The 13,949-nt window shown below is 42.1% G+C and overlaps 1 protein-coding gene across 1 annotated transcript in view; it reads right to left on the bottom strand.

Moving 5' to 3' along the window:
• apc2 (APC regulator of WNT signaling pathway 2) overlaps positions 1-13,949 on the bottom strand; it is a 102,634-nt gene that overhangs the window by 46,757 nt on the left and 41,928 nt on the right. The window contains exon 7 of the mRNA XM_041203913.1: positions 1,205-1,282. Within this exon, the coding sequence (XP_041059847.1) occupies positions 1,205-1,282 (78 nt within the window). The remainder of the gene's footprint in view (positions 1-1,204; positions 1,283-13,949) is intronic.

Here is a 13,949-nt window from a genome sequence, read left to right as displayed (position 1 = left end):
GCCCAAAGCTCTGAAGTTCCCTCTTTAAATCTCTTCGCCTCTCTAAATCTTGCATCCTTTTGAAGACATTCCTTTGAAACCTGCCTTGCCTTTGTTCATCTGTCCTAATGTCTTCTTATGTGGCTCGGTATCAGATTTCATTTGATAGAGGCCCTGTGAAATGCCTTGAAATGTTTTACCATGGTAAAGGCACTATATAAATGTAAGTTGTTGTTGTACATGTTAGGTGCAGAAATTTGTTATTGTCACTGGAGCAGAGAAGGAGATTTATCAGATTTTTTTTTAAGTTATGAAGAATTTCAGTAAAGTGCATTGGGAGAGACTATTACCTCTGGTTAGTTGATTTGTCCTTGTGCAAAATAGTTAAGTAGTTCCAAATGTGTTAGTTTGGTTGTCATTGGTGATGTACAAGTTTTTTCAATTGTGATTTGTTTTGTTTTATGGATGTGAAATATGTGGCCCAGAAATTTGCATTAGAAAGTGTGAACCAGCAGAAAAATGGCAGACAAGAAATTACCAAACTAAAACGGGGAAACAACAATTTATACTGCATGAGAAGAGAGTGGTGACTGCAATATCATGCAGTATATCTCATGCAGTATAAGTTGTTGTTCCCCTGTTACAATTTGGTAACTTCTTGCGAGCTATCACGTGAGCGCAAGACAAAAAGCTTAGATAGCATGTCTCTTTTTTCAGCTATTTTCAAGTTCTGTTCTACTAAAAGATTAAGTGCACATGTGAAATATTTATGTTCTTAGTGGATATAAGGCAGTGAATGTAATTGTAACTGGACAAAAACATTTTACAGCACTAAAAGTTTTCCGACACAAACTCAGCCATATATGGTAGATCCCTGGGTCACAGGAAACAAGTATAATGCACTTCAGATCCCATCTTATATAACTCTTCATCACGCATCATCTTAAAATAACAATGGAACTGAAAATATGACACCACTTGATTGGAAAATATCTTTGCAACTCTCACAAGGTATAATCTAATGAACAATGCATTCAGTGAATTGAATACTGCAGTCCAGTCTACAGATTCAGCTTGTGGGACATAATCCATTCAAGCTTTGTACCTGAGGTCAGATAGGCTTTTGACTGAATTAAACAGCCTTGCTGTTTATGGGTATCTGTTAGCTTCTAGTTATTACTTTGTAACAGGCTGTATAAAATATGGCAATGCCTTTGAATCTGACCTCTGTCTCTTTCTGATGTGCCTTCTGCTGGAACTGAAGAATTTCCTTTTCAATCTGTTGGATCCGGATCATTCGCATCTGTCAGGGAAAGAAAAGCATAAAGCAATGAGCTTGTTTCTCCAATGCGCCAAAGGTGTTAGGCCAGAAAGTTTGAGCTCCAATTTCTAATCCATCCTGAGTTATTTGGTCTTAGCTCGGATAACAATACAATTATTGGCCTCAGTTACAATTGGCCCTCGGCTACGGAGGGATATCAGCCAGTGTTCATACTCTTAGTTGCTATCCAATGATCCCTGCGTCTGAACATCCAACCAACCCAAAACTGCATTGGGAAGTGCTGGCCACCCAGAAAAAATCATGAAGACCAGTGAAGATATACAAATATTGTGCCTACATGAGCAGGTGCGATGCTGGGAATTCTGTGGCAAATAACTCACCTCTAGGCTCCCCAAAGCTTGCCCACCATCCACAAAGCACAAGTCAGGAGTGTGATGGAATACTTTCCACTTGCCAGCTCCAATAACACTCAAGAAGCTCAACATCATTCAGAACAAAGCAGTCTGCTTAATCAGTACCCCATCCTTCACTCCCTTCACCACCAGCATACAGTGGCAACAATGTCAACCATCTACAGGATGCACTGCAGTAACTCGCCAAAGCTTCATTGACTTCCAAACCCAGGACCTCTACCTTCTAGAGGCACTAGGATGGCAGATGACACCACTATATTCAAATTCCCCTCCATTAAATTATCCACCATCCCGACATGCAACTATATCCCTGTTCCTTCATTGTTGTTGGGTCAAAACCCTGGCACTCCCTTCTTAACAGCACTGTGGGTGTTCCCACAACACATGGACTGCAGCGGTTCAAGAAGGCAGCTCACCACCACCCTCTCAAGGGCAATTAAGGATGAACAACAAATGCTGGTATAGCCAACGACACCAACATCCCAGGAATCGATTTAAGAAAGATGAGCTTGGGCAAGATACCAGAAGGCTGCTGTCTATGTCTGCCCACAGTGACACTGTTATTCCCAGCCAGGATGAATAATTCCCCCCACACCCCCTTACCCCACCAATCACTGTGTAAGTGACTGGGATTGATTTTACACACAATTTGTATTATGTAAGTATTCCCCCCCACCTCACTATACTTTGCTGGAGAGATCACAATTCTTTTATTGGGACTCTACCCACTCCGCCCACTTTCGATCCTAAAAGACTTGCCTTAGACTATGATTGCTTTGCTGTTTGCTGTAAAATACACCATTTGCTACAAGTCCTGCTGTAACTCTTGACCCACCTCAAACTAATGGACTGACATAGTGGTGTCAAAAGACAGTCCACAAACCCCCACACAGCATCCCCCATCTGCTCCCCAGCTGCCAACCATGAAGAAATGAGGAATGAGGAAAATTGGTCAATAGATGTTAAACAATCTATATGTTAAACAATTGCTTGTGTGGCTTAAGACCAAGTAGTGCACTGTGGTGTAGTGATATTATCACTGGATTGGTAATGTAGAGAACCAGGGTAATGCTCTGGTGACCCCAGGCTCAAATCACAACATGGCAGATGGTGAAATTCGAGTTCAATAATTTTTTTAAATCTGGAATTAAAAGTTTAACAATGGCCATGAAACCATTGCCAATTGTAAAAGCCCATCTGGGTCACTAATGTCCTTTAGTGAAGGATATCTGCTGTCCTTACCTGGCCTACATGTAACTCCAGATTCACAGCAATGTGGTTGACTCTTACAAGGGCAATTAGGGATGGGCAATAAATGCTGGCCTAGCCAGTGATGCTCACATCCCAAGAACACATTTTTATAAAAGGCCAGATAAGCAATGTTCATGGGTTATATATGAAGTTGTGTCTAATTCACGGCATGCAAGGGCAGCATTTTTGAGTTCTAACATGCCGTCAGCACATAGCAGAAAAACACATTGGTGATTATCTCATACTGTCCTATTGGAGGAAACATGGAAACTCCACCCTATTCCCAAAGCCTTTTAGGATGAGTTCCCAACGGATGATTATAGATTCTAATACTAACTCACTCTTCACATACTGACATCACCAAAAGCCTTACTGCACTTCAAATCCAGCCTGCTTATCTCCAATAAAAAAGAATACAGCATCTCGCATCTTCTCTGGACACCAATCATTAGTAGTTACAGAGCTGACTGAAGTGACTTTGGACTTCAGTATCTTTTCATATGAGACACCCTTCAGTGTTTCAATGTCAATGCCGACAACACATAATTATAATGAGGTGAGTACGTTGTGTTGCGTGACATGACATCTTGCAACTAATCCTGCGAATTTCTGAACTGAACATGTGCACCTCACAGCAACAACAATTTGCATTTATAAAGCACCTTTAACATCGTGAAACCTCGCAAGATGCTTCACAGGTGGGTTATCAAATAACATTTGGCTTTGAGTTACATAAGAAGCTATTAGGTGGTCAAAAGCTTGGTCAAAGGAGCATCATAGAGGAGAAGAGAGATGGAGAGAGGAATAGGGTTGGAATTGCAGAGCTTGGGACCTGGGCAGCTGAAGGCACAGCTGCCAATGATGACACAGTGAGAAATAGGGACGTGCAAGAGGCCACAATTGGAGGAGCACAGAGACCCCAGAGGGTTGTAAGGCTGGAGGAAATAGAGATACAGGAATAGAGGCCTGGATTTTCATCCTTGAGATGGGTTCGGGGAGTCGAGAAAATTCCAGGCTGGCCTCCTCAGGAGAAAGTGCCTGCCAAGAGGGGACCTTCATTGTTGGGGACCGGGTGTGAGCTAGAGTCAGGCCAGCTGACTCTTCTGGGAAGAAGTGCAGAAGCAGTCACAGGGGCTGCTGGGTGTGGGGTAGGCTCTTTAAAGAGCCTGCCTCGGTGCTGTGGGACTTTGTCTCAGTGAAAATAAAACACAAAAGCCCTCTAGACACAACCCCTCACACTCCTTCACCCTCCACATGCTCAGAGCCTTAGATTCATAGAACTTTACAGCACAGAAAGAGGCCCTTCAGCCCATCATGTCCACGCCGGTCATCTAATCCCATTTTCCAGCACTTGGCCCATATGCTGTATGCTATGGCTTTTCAAGTATTCATCTAAATACTTCTTACATGTTGTGAGGATTCCCAACTCTACCACCCTTTCAGGCACTGAGTTCCAAATACTCCAGCCTCTGGGTGAAAAAAATCTTTCCTCAAATCCCCTCTAAACCTTCTTCCCCTTACCTTAAACCTATGGCCCTTGGTTACTGACCCCTCCACTAAGGGAAAAAGTTTCTTCCTATCTACCCTTTCTGTGCCCCTCACAATTTTTGTACATCTCAATCAGGTCCCCCCCTCAGCCTTCCCTGCTCTAAGGAAAACAAGTCTATTTAGTCTCTTTTCATAGCTGGAACGCTCCAACTCAGGCAACATCCTGGTGAACTTCCTCTGCACCCTGGCAGCTATTAGAATAACAGAACACCTGCTCCCCAGAGGAAACATTGTTTGATTGACAACTCAGGCTCTATGATCTCTGATGTTTGTTGACTTAGGTCAAGTGGTTTCGAGTGTTTGTGGTTTGTGGTTTTTGAAACTTGAAAGGGCCTGGATGATTGACTATTTTATTAGCTTGTTCAAACTTTATTTTCAAGCATAGGGGAAACTTGTCAATGGATTACATTTTTCAAACCTTCTTTTTTACGCATCCTACTTTACACTGTGGTATTGATTGGTTCTAGAAAGTGTACGGTGGGTCAATGGGCTTGGGAGTGCCAGAGCTTGGCATAGGGGGCATGAGAGGCCTGAGGGTTGGGTGGAAGGGCAGACCCTGGCATGGGGGCATTAGGGGGGACATAGGGAGTGGATTGGGGGGCATAACTTGGCATAGGGGGCACGAAGGAGACCTTTTGAATTTACATATTAAAAGGCCCCCTCATGCACTCTAGGATCCACAACTCCTCCAAGGAGCCATGAACCACAACTCTTCATAAATCTGGCCCAACTCCATGAAAATTTCATAGGAGTAGGAGATGCATATCTTCGCAATGGAGCCGGCCAGGTTCGGAATGTGCCAGGTTTGGAATGTGCCAGGTTCGGAATGTGCCAGGTGCAGGCTTCTGACAAGAAACAGCCCACATTCTTTAAAGATACTTCTGAAAATTAGACAGCCTGTGAATGGGGTGGGGAATCCCGGAATCAGAACCTGCCTGCCATTTTTAAAGGGCTCCCAAATCAACTCAGGGAATCCGGACCAGAGAGTGACTTGAAAACAAGGATGAGTGCTTTAATATTAAGGCGTTGCTGGACTGAGAGCAAACGTAGGTCAGCGAGCACAGAGCTGATAGGCAAATGGAACTTGGTGCCATTTTAAACAGGGCATGAGCAACTTTGGATTAACTCAAATTTACGGAGGTGGGAGGCGGTCCAGAAGTGCACTAGAATAGCTGAGTCCAGAAGTAAAGGAAGCATGGATGGACATGATTTGCTGATCGCGAATCCCAATGTTGCAAATGCAATCCCAGACGCAATGGATATGGTTCAGAGTGAACCTTAATCACTTGTCCTATCACCTAACATGCATCTCACTACAATAAGATATCATTAGAGTGATGAAGCCACATCATGGAAATCCATTTCCTGTCTATGGTGCCCAGGCAGAATTCCAAAGCGGTGATGTCAAAGTTTGGCAGAAAGGCACAAAGGTCACCTGATAAAAAGTAATCCGGCACCAACAATTGGAATTTAGGTTTTGCACCATCCTGTAATAGGACTGTTGGCATTGACATTGAAAGCGCAAATAAACCCAGGGGTCAATCTTATTTTGGAGCAAGTTTCAGGTCAGCGAGAGGCAGGACAAGTACAAAATGCACTCACTGGCCTAAATTTCGGGCTTAGGGTATTTTCACACCTGGGCCTCCATAATACTGCCTATCAAATTTCCCTATGGATTGGAATATAATTATTTATAATCCTCATTTAAAAGCTGGATTCAGGTAGATGGAGGGAGTTTGAAAAGGGCGTGGCTGGTGGTAGGTATGCTGGATGGGGTGGGGGGGGGTGGGGGGCTGCGGGGGAGGAGTGTGGGGGTGGAAGGGAGTCCAGGACTGGGAAGGATGAGTCTTTCCTTGTGGAAAGGACATTATTTTCCTGAAGGACTTCTTTATCCTTCTGACCAACTGCAATTTGCTTCAGCCATTCATGAATAATGATTTATATGCAAATGGTGGCCAGGGTTTGTAATTGGATAACTAAAGTTGCTCTTAACAAACTAAATTAATTATGAATAGTCACTTGGTAGTACAGAACTTGAGTAGTGTTGAAAAAAGGCACAAATTGTTGAAGCTTTTCATCTTGCACTCATTAGGACAATTTACAAGAATATAAAATTTTGAAGGGAACAACAATTCATACTGCATGAGAAGAGAGTGCTGATTGATATTCTGAGTGTTGAGTGGTATGCGCCACTAACAAGATGCTGCCATCAAGCCAAAAAGGCGTTCTGTCTATCGCACAAATGAGTAATATGTTGTGTGATTTTCAGTGCTAGTGTGATGCTAGGTATATAGACCATATGTCCCAAAGACTGGCAGATCATATCAGACAGCATGTCCCTTTGACTGTTCACAACAGGGAAAGTACTGACTGTACCCAACTAGCCTGTGCTTGCAGAACTCAAAACAATGTGTCCAACATTAAATGTAATTCTGCGATTGGACAACACTTGCTAAACAATCCTGAGTGTGCTAAGAATTATATTCCATATCAGTCAGGATGGAATTTTGGTGCACTTATGCATGCTAGAAGCTACATATATTAATACACAGGGCCCTGTCCTTTGCAGACAGAAAGAGCATGTACACACATTGTGCCTTTTTCACTAAACAAAATAGGTGACAACTATTCCCTGGTTCATTCCCCAGGGGCAATGCCTTGACTAATCAGAGCCAACCTGCCTGGTTTGAATTTAAACAAAGCTTGGTAGTTAACTATCAGTTATTAGTTAACTGGTGCATTCTCCATGGCAACATCTCTACAAATCAGCACTCTCTTCTCATGCAGTATAAATTGTTGTTATCTTCACAATTTGGTATTCTTGCGAATCTATCCTGATGAGTGCAAGATGAAAAGCTTCAACAACATGTGTCCTTTCTCAGCAATACCAAATTAATTAAATGAACTTTTTGTGGAATGCTTGAAATTGCAATAAGTGAATAAGGCTGAAGAGTTGGTTGCTATATACTCTGGGCCTGAGCAGCATAAATTATACTTCCTTGAAGGCTGATTCTCCCTGCGGGAGACGGCTCCTGTGTGAATTTGTGGACCCACGGCCACTGATATTCCATCCATTTGGATTAGTGGATGGGATTTCATGCATTGGTAGCTCATGATTTCCCAGCTAACAAGTCCTGAGAGCTCTGCTCAACACCAGGAATGTCTGATTAGAGATTTTTTTTAGTTTTCTGTTTGATATTGGAAGACACAAAAATATAGTTACTGGAATGGAACACTTTAGTCGAGGGATATTCAAATGGAACCATGTGGTAAAGAATTCCAACTTAATGAACTATTATTCAGCACCTGGTGAAAACCTTTCTTCATATTTTTAGTGTTTACATTTACTCTACTGTTGTCAGGCCATTTCAAGTGGAAGAATTAAGCCCATCGACTTAAAAGAGGAAACAGAGTGATTCAATTGTATAACTGCCAGCTCAGGTTAACAATAATATTTGTATTGAACTAATATCCTTCATTGCACACTCGCTAAATTGACCTCACTAGACTTTTATATAGACTGAATCCCTGGCTGTCTGCCTCACTCACTCTTGATTGGTGCAGTGGCTCCATTAGACAGCTTAGTTATACTATAGTTACAAGTTGACTTTATCTGGCTCAGGGAAGACTCTTTTAAGTCTTATCCTGCTTTTCACTTGTGCACTGTCAAGTTGTGCGTGGTTTTGGGAGATAAAGCAGTTCTATAGGCAAATGAACATGTAGAATCCAGGGGCTGAATTTTCAATTGCAGGGCGGGTCGAGCAGAGATACAGGCTCACATTGAAAGTTGCATTCCCAGTCAAAGGCAATTACTGTCACCTCCCCTCTTGGGTTCAGCTCTTTTGTCCTTGTTTGGACCAAGACTGTAATGAAGTCAGGAGTGACTCAGGCAGAAATCAAACTGATCCTAAGTGAGCAGGTTATTGTTGTGTAAGCGCCATGTGGTAGCACTGTCGACGACACCTTCCATCAATCTGCTGATGATCAAAAGGAGGATGATGGGGCAATAGTCGGCCACATTACATTGTCTTACTTTTTGTGGACAGGGCATACTTGGGAAATTTTCTATATTGTGGATACTAATGCTGTACTGGAACAACTTGACTAGAGGCACAGCAAGTTCTGGAGCACAAACCTTCAGTACTATTGCAAGGATGATGTCAGTGTCCATAACCTTTGCAGTATCCAGTGCCTTCAGCTATTTCTTGATATCAATGAGGTTAATCAAATTGGCTGAAAACTGGCATTTGTATTGCAGGAACATCGGGGGAGGCTGAGATGGATCATCCATTTGGCACTTCTAACTGAAGATGGTTGCAAATGCTTCAAACTTGCCTTTTACACTGATGTGCTGGTCTTGCCCATTATTAAAGTTGGGGATATTTGAAGACCCTGCCCCTCCTGTTAATTGTTTAATTGTCCACTGGATGTGGCAGGACTGCAGAGCTTTGCTCTGATCTATTGGTTGTGGGATCGCTTAGCTCTGTCTATTACACGTTGATTCCGCTGTTTGACACCTCATTTTTAGGTAGGCTTGTGCCGCTCCTGTCATGCCCTCCTGTGCTCTTCATTGAATGAGGATTAACCCCTTGGCTTGATGGTAATAGCAGAGTAAAGGATATGGCAGGCCAAGAGGCTTACAGATTGTGGCTGAATTCAATTCTGTTGCTGATGATGGCCCACAGCGCCTCATGAATGCCCAATTTTGAGCTGCCATATCTGTTTGAAATCTATTCTATTTAGCACGGGGGTAGTGCCACACAACATAATGTCTGCAGTGTGAAGACAGGATTTTGTCTGAACAAGGACTGTGTGGTGGTCACTCCTACCAATACTGTCATGGACAGATGCATTTGCGACAGATAGATTAGTGAGGAAAAGATCTAGTAAGTTTTTCCCTCATGTTGATTCTCTCACCACCTGCTGCATTGTACTGTTAGTAATAGAGTTGAACTGCAGGGACTTAAGTAGAAACATTAAGCTTATTTACAATATACTCAGTAGCAACTACATTTGTGCTTTCAACTCCAACTCTATCTCTACACTGTCTGCTGAGGTAGCCCATGCTACTCTCCTATTGGTTACTACAGATCATGTGATCTTGCCTAGCATGTATTATTCTTAAAGGTACATTACATATTAAAAAAAACCATAATTACTACATTCCTCCCCTTTAAATCAACAACACATATATTTACAAGTACATATTTTTCAAGACAACATAATATTTACACTGGATAAGGAATTTAAAAGTTCAGTTTTCCAGGTGCTTTCCTAGTATGTGTGGAACGTCGCAGCTCCACAACTTCAGATTCTTTATCAGGAACCTCCTTTTCCAGAGTTGCCTGAACATCAGGTGCTCCGGTGGGCACTTGCAGTTCTGTATCCTCAACTCTTACAGGAACATCAGACATGTCAGTCCTGGGTTGAGTATCCTCAACAGGAAACGCAGACCCAGTCATGATCACTGGTGGAAACAAATCTTGGTGATTTGTCTCTCTCTTCATTGAATGTTTATAGATGATAGAGCCTTCCAGCTCCACATGCAAGATAGAGGTCCAGTCCCCGCACTTATTTCATCCGGTAACCACTTTGGTCATTCCCTGCGTGTGTGTTGCAAAGGTCAGGCATGGATTTACCTTTTTAAATATTTTTATTTCTTTACCTGGGTGGGTTATTAACTCAATAAAAAAACTAACATCTTTTTGTTTTAAACTCAAGAAAGCCTCCCATACTAATTTCTCTGCATTTAGCACGTAAATGATTAAGCACAAACATTCATCCTTACAAATTCACAAAAGACCTTGCTATAATCAGGCTTGGAGTGGTATAATAGGAGAATCATTTTTACCCCTCTTCGTGTGGCCGTAACAGCTGGTTCTTAAAGTTTGACTAATCTCTGACCTACTGCTAATCCTTGCAGATTTATACAGTGTTTGTTTCAATTTGATACAATCCTTAACTTCTATATTCAGCTATGAATGATGCACCCTTCTCAAGGAGTCCTACATTTTTACTGGGATAAATCTTTGCTGAGAGTTATAAAATATCTTCTTTAAATTCTGCTGCTGAATCTCTACTGTCCTACTTTTAAACTAATTTCCCAGTTCATTTCGGCTAGTTGTGCTTTCATACCCTTATAATAACCTTTATTCAGATTTAAAATATTAGTCTGAGACCCATACTTCACCCATTCAAACTGAATATGAAATTCTATCATGTTAGGATCGCTGTCACCTACAGGCTGCTTTACCATGAGGTTATTGATTAATCCTGTCTCATTGCTTATTACCAGGTCTAGAATAGCCTGCTCCCTTATTGGCTCTAGAATGTACTGCTCAAAGAAATTGTACCGCATACACCCTATGAACTCATTTTCCAGGCTACCTTTGCCAATCTGATTCATCCAATCTACAGGTAGATTAAAATCACCCATGAACATTGCGGTACCTTTCTTACACACCCCATTTATTTCTTCCTGCATACTCTGTCCTACAATGTAATTACTATTAGGGGGCCTACAAACTACTTCCATAAGTGACCCCTTAGCTTTACTTTTTCTTATCTCTACCCAAACTGATTCTACATCTTGCTCTTTTGAGCCAAGGTTTTCTCTCACTACTCTACTAATGACATCTTTAATTAACATAACTACCCCACCATCTTTTCATAGCTTCCTATATTTTTGAAATGTCAAATACCCTTTAATATTCAGGTTCCAGCCTTGATCACCCTGCAACCATGTCTCTGTGATGGCTTTCAGGTCATATATATTTATTTCTATCTGTGCTAACAATTCATCCATTTTCTTATGAATGCTGCACATATTCAGAGACAGAGCCTTTAACTCCGTCCTTTAACCATTTTTGCAATCTCTGGCTTTATCTGCAGGTGCATTCTTAAACTTGTACTCTCTGTCCCTTGCTGTCACACTTCGATTATCTTTACCCAATTTGCTACCCTGCTGTAGTACCTTGTTGTTTCCCTTTGATTTACCACATCTCCTCTCACATGATCCCTTCCCCCCGTTACCTAGTGTAAAGCCCTCTTTACCACCTTAGTTATATGCCTCGCCAGAACATTGGTCCTAGCACAGATCCGGGGAAGCCCAACACAACATAGCTCCCACTTTCCCCAGTACTGGTGCCAGTGTCCCATGAATCAAAACCCATTTCTCCCACACAAGTCTTTGAGCCATGCATTCATCTCTCTAATCTTATTTATCCTATATAAATTTGCTTATAGCTCAAGCAATAATCCAGAGTTTATTGCTTTGATGTTCTGCTTGTTAATTTAGCCCCTAGCTGCTCATAATCCCCAAGAAGAATTGCTTTCCTAGTCCTATTTATGTCGTTGGTACCAACGTAAACCATGACAACTGGATCATCTCCCTCCCACTGCAAGTTCCTCTCCAGCCCTAAGCAGATGCCCCAAACTCTGGCACTGGACAGGCAACACAGCTGTCTGGACTCACCCTCTCAAGTGCAAAGAATTGTGTCTATCCCTTGACTATACTGTCCCCTGCTACCACTACATTCCTATTTACTCCCCCCACTTAAGTGGCTTCCTGTACTATGATGCCATGGTCAGTTCACTTATACACCCTGCAGCCCCACTTTCATCCTTACAAGCTGCCAGAACTTGGAACCTATTGGACAATTGCAAGGGCAGAGGCTCCTCCACTTCTACCTTCTTGACCCCCTTACCTGCCTCACTCGTAGTCACACCCTCCTGTCCCTGACCACTGGCCAAATCAGAAGAACCTAACTTAAGGGGTGTGACCGCCTTCTGGAACAAAGTGTCCTGGTATATTTCCCCCTCTCTGATGCATTATAGTGTCTGAAGCTCAGTCTCCAGTTCAATGACTCTGAGCTGAAGTTCTTCAAGCCACCAACACTTACAACAGACATGTTTGACCTGGATCACACTGGTGTCCAGGAACTGCCACATTCTGCAGTCCCAACACGCAGCTGCCCTGACATCTTTATTATGTTTTAATTAACTTATTATTATTTTCTTAATTAATTTATCATTAGTAAGCCTACAACTCCCAATGAGCTTTACTACTGTTATTAAACTTTACTAAACCCTTACAATTACTAATAAACTACCTAACTTTTGAAAAATAGATGAGCAAACTACTCATCAACCAATCATTTACCTGCTCCCCTCTTCCTTCACTGCATCAAATTCCCTTAATCACCAAATTACCAAGCTCAGACTCTGCGAATTTGTGCGCCCTGACTTATTTTCCTCCACAAGAGATTTTCTTAGACAGTCGTCAACTGATACCTAAGCTGCCACTGTAACATAGAATTATAGACATTTACAGCATGGAAAGAGGCCATTCAGTCCATCATGCCCACTGACAAGGAGCCATCCAGCCTAACCTCACTTTCCAGCTCTTGGTCTGTAGCCTTGTAGGTTACGGCACCTCAAGTGCATATCTGAGGACTTTATAAACATTTTGAAAGTTTCTGTCTCTACCACCCTTGCAGATGTTCCAGATCCCCACCACCCTCTGGGTGAAAAAACTCCCCCTCAAATTGCCTATAAACCTCCTACCTCTTACCCTAAATCTATGCCCCACTGCAGCAATGATAATGTATGTAGAAGTGGCCCTCGAGTAACTCAAGTCCACTGTGTTGACACAGTCACTCAAATGAATGTCTTAAATTGGTATAAGCACAAATAATGCTAAATATCTCTTGGCATCCTGTCTTGGATTAATGTTTCTTATCTCCAGGTTTGTTATGGTGGGTTATTGCTGGCATTATGGTCCAAGAATATTTGGGCATCATCATGATGAGCTAATTCAAACATTTTCATTCTGGGAATTCAATAGCAGCTTGATTTCTTGCTGCCCCCCACCTACTTGTTCAAACAAGGTAAATCCAAAATTTAGAATGGATCTGACCAGTGAATAAACAGTGTGTGGTAATTTAACAGTCTAAGTGGAAGTAAAAACTATACACTTGATTAAATTTTCCCTTTGTGCCTATATCTTCATCAGTTGGGACACACAGGACTTGCCAACCTCTGTAAGGTCATTCAGTGCCTCCAGCAAATGCACTGTCAAATGCTATTTGTTTGTACAAGTGAGCATACAGTGGCTGCACTGATTTAAAACACTAAAGATGGAAACGCGAGCACCCTTGAGGCCAATTCCCGACTTATATCAGGTTTCGTCTCAATTGATTTCAGCCGGGTTTTAACTGTGACGGAAATGGACATTTTCTGTCTTTGTTTCACGTGATGTCTACATTTTCGAAACGGAGGGTGTTCTCTTTTTTCCCCAAGTTATAAAAGATAGACACAGATTGCCGAAAAATCAACTTCTGCTAAATGGATTCTTGTACGAGGAATGCGTACAAATGCATTCAATTGTAAAACTTGTCAGATGGAGATGAGCCTTCTGTGACTCTCCAGAAATTGTCAAGTATTTGCTGGGCAATTATTTTCTCTGATTGCTGAGA

Source organism: Carcharodon carcharias, chromosome 14, assembly GCF_017639515.1.
Source record: "Carcharodon carcharias isolate sCarCar2 chromosome 14, sCarCar2.pri, whole genome shotgun sequence".
NCBI classification, from domain to species: domain Eukaryota; kingdom Metazoa; phylum Chordata; class Chondrichthyes; order Lamniformes; family Lamnidae; genus Carcharodon; species Carcharodon carcharias.
The sequence above is the reverse complement of the archived record's forward strand: the minus strand, read 5'-3'. Positions and strand labels throughout refer to the sequence as shown.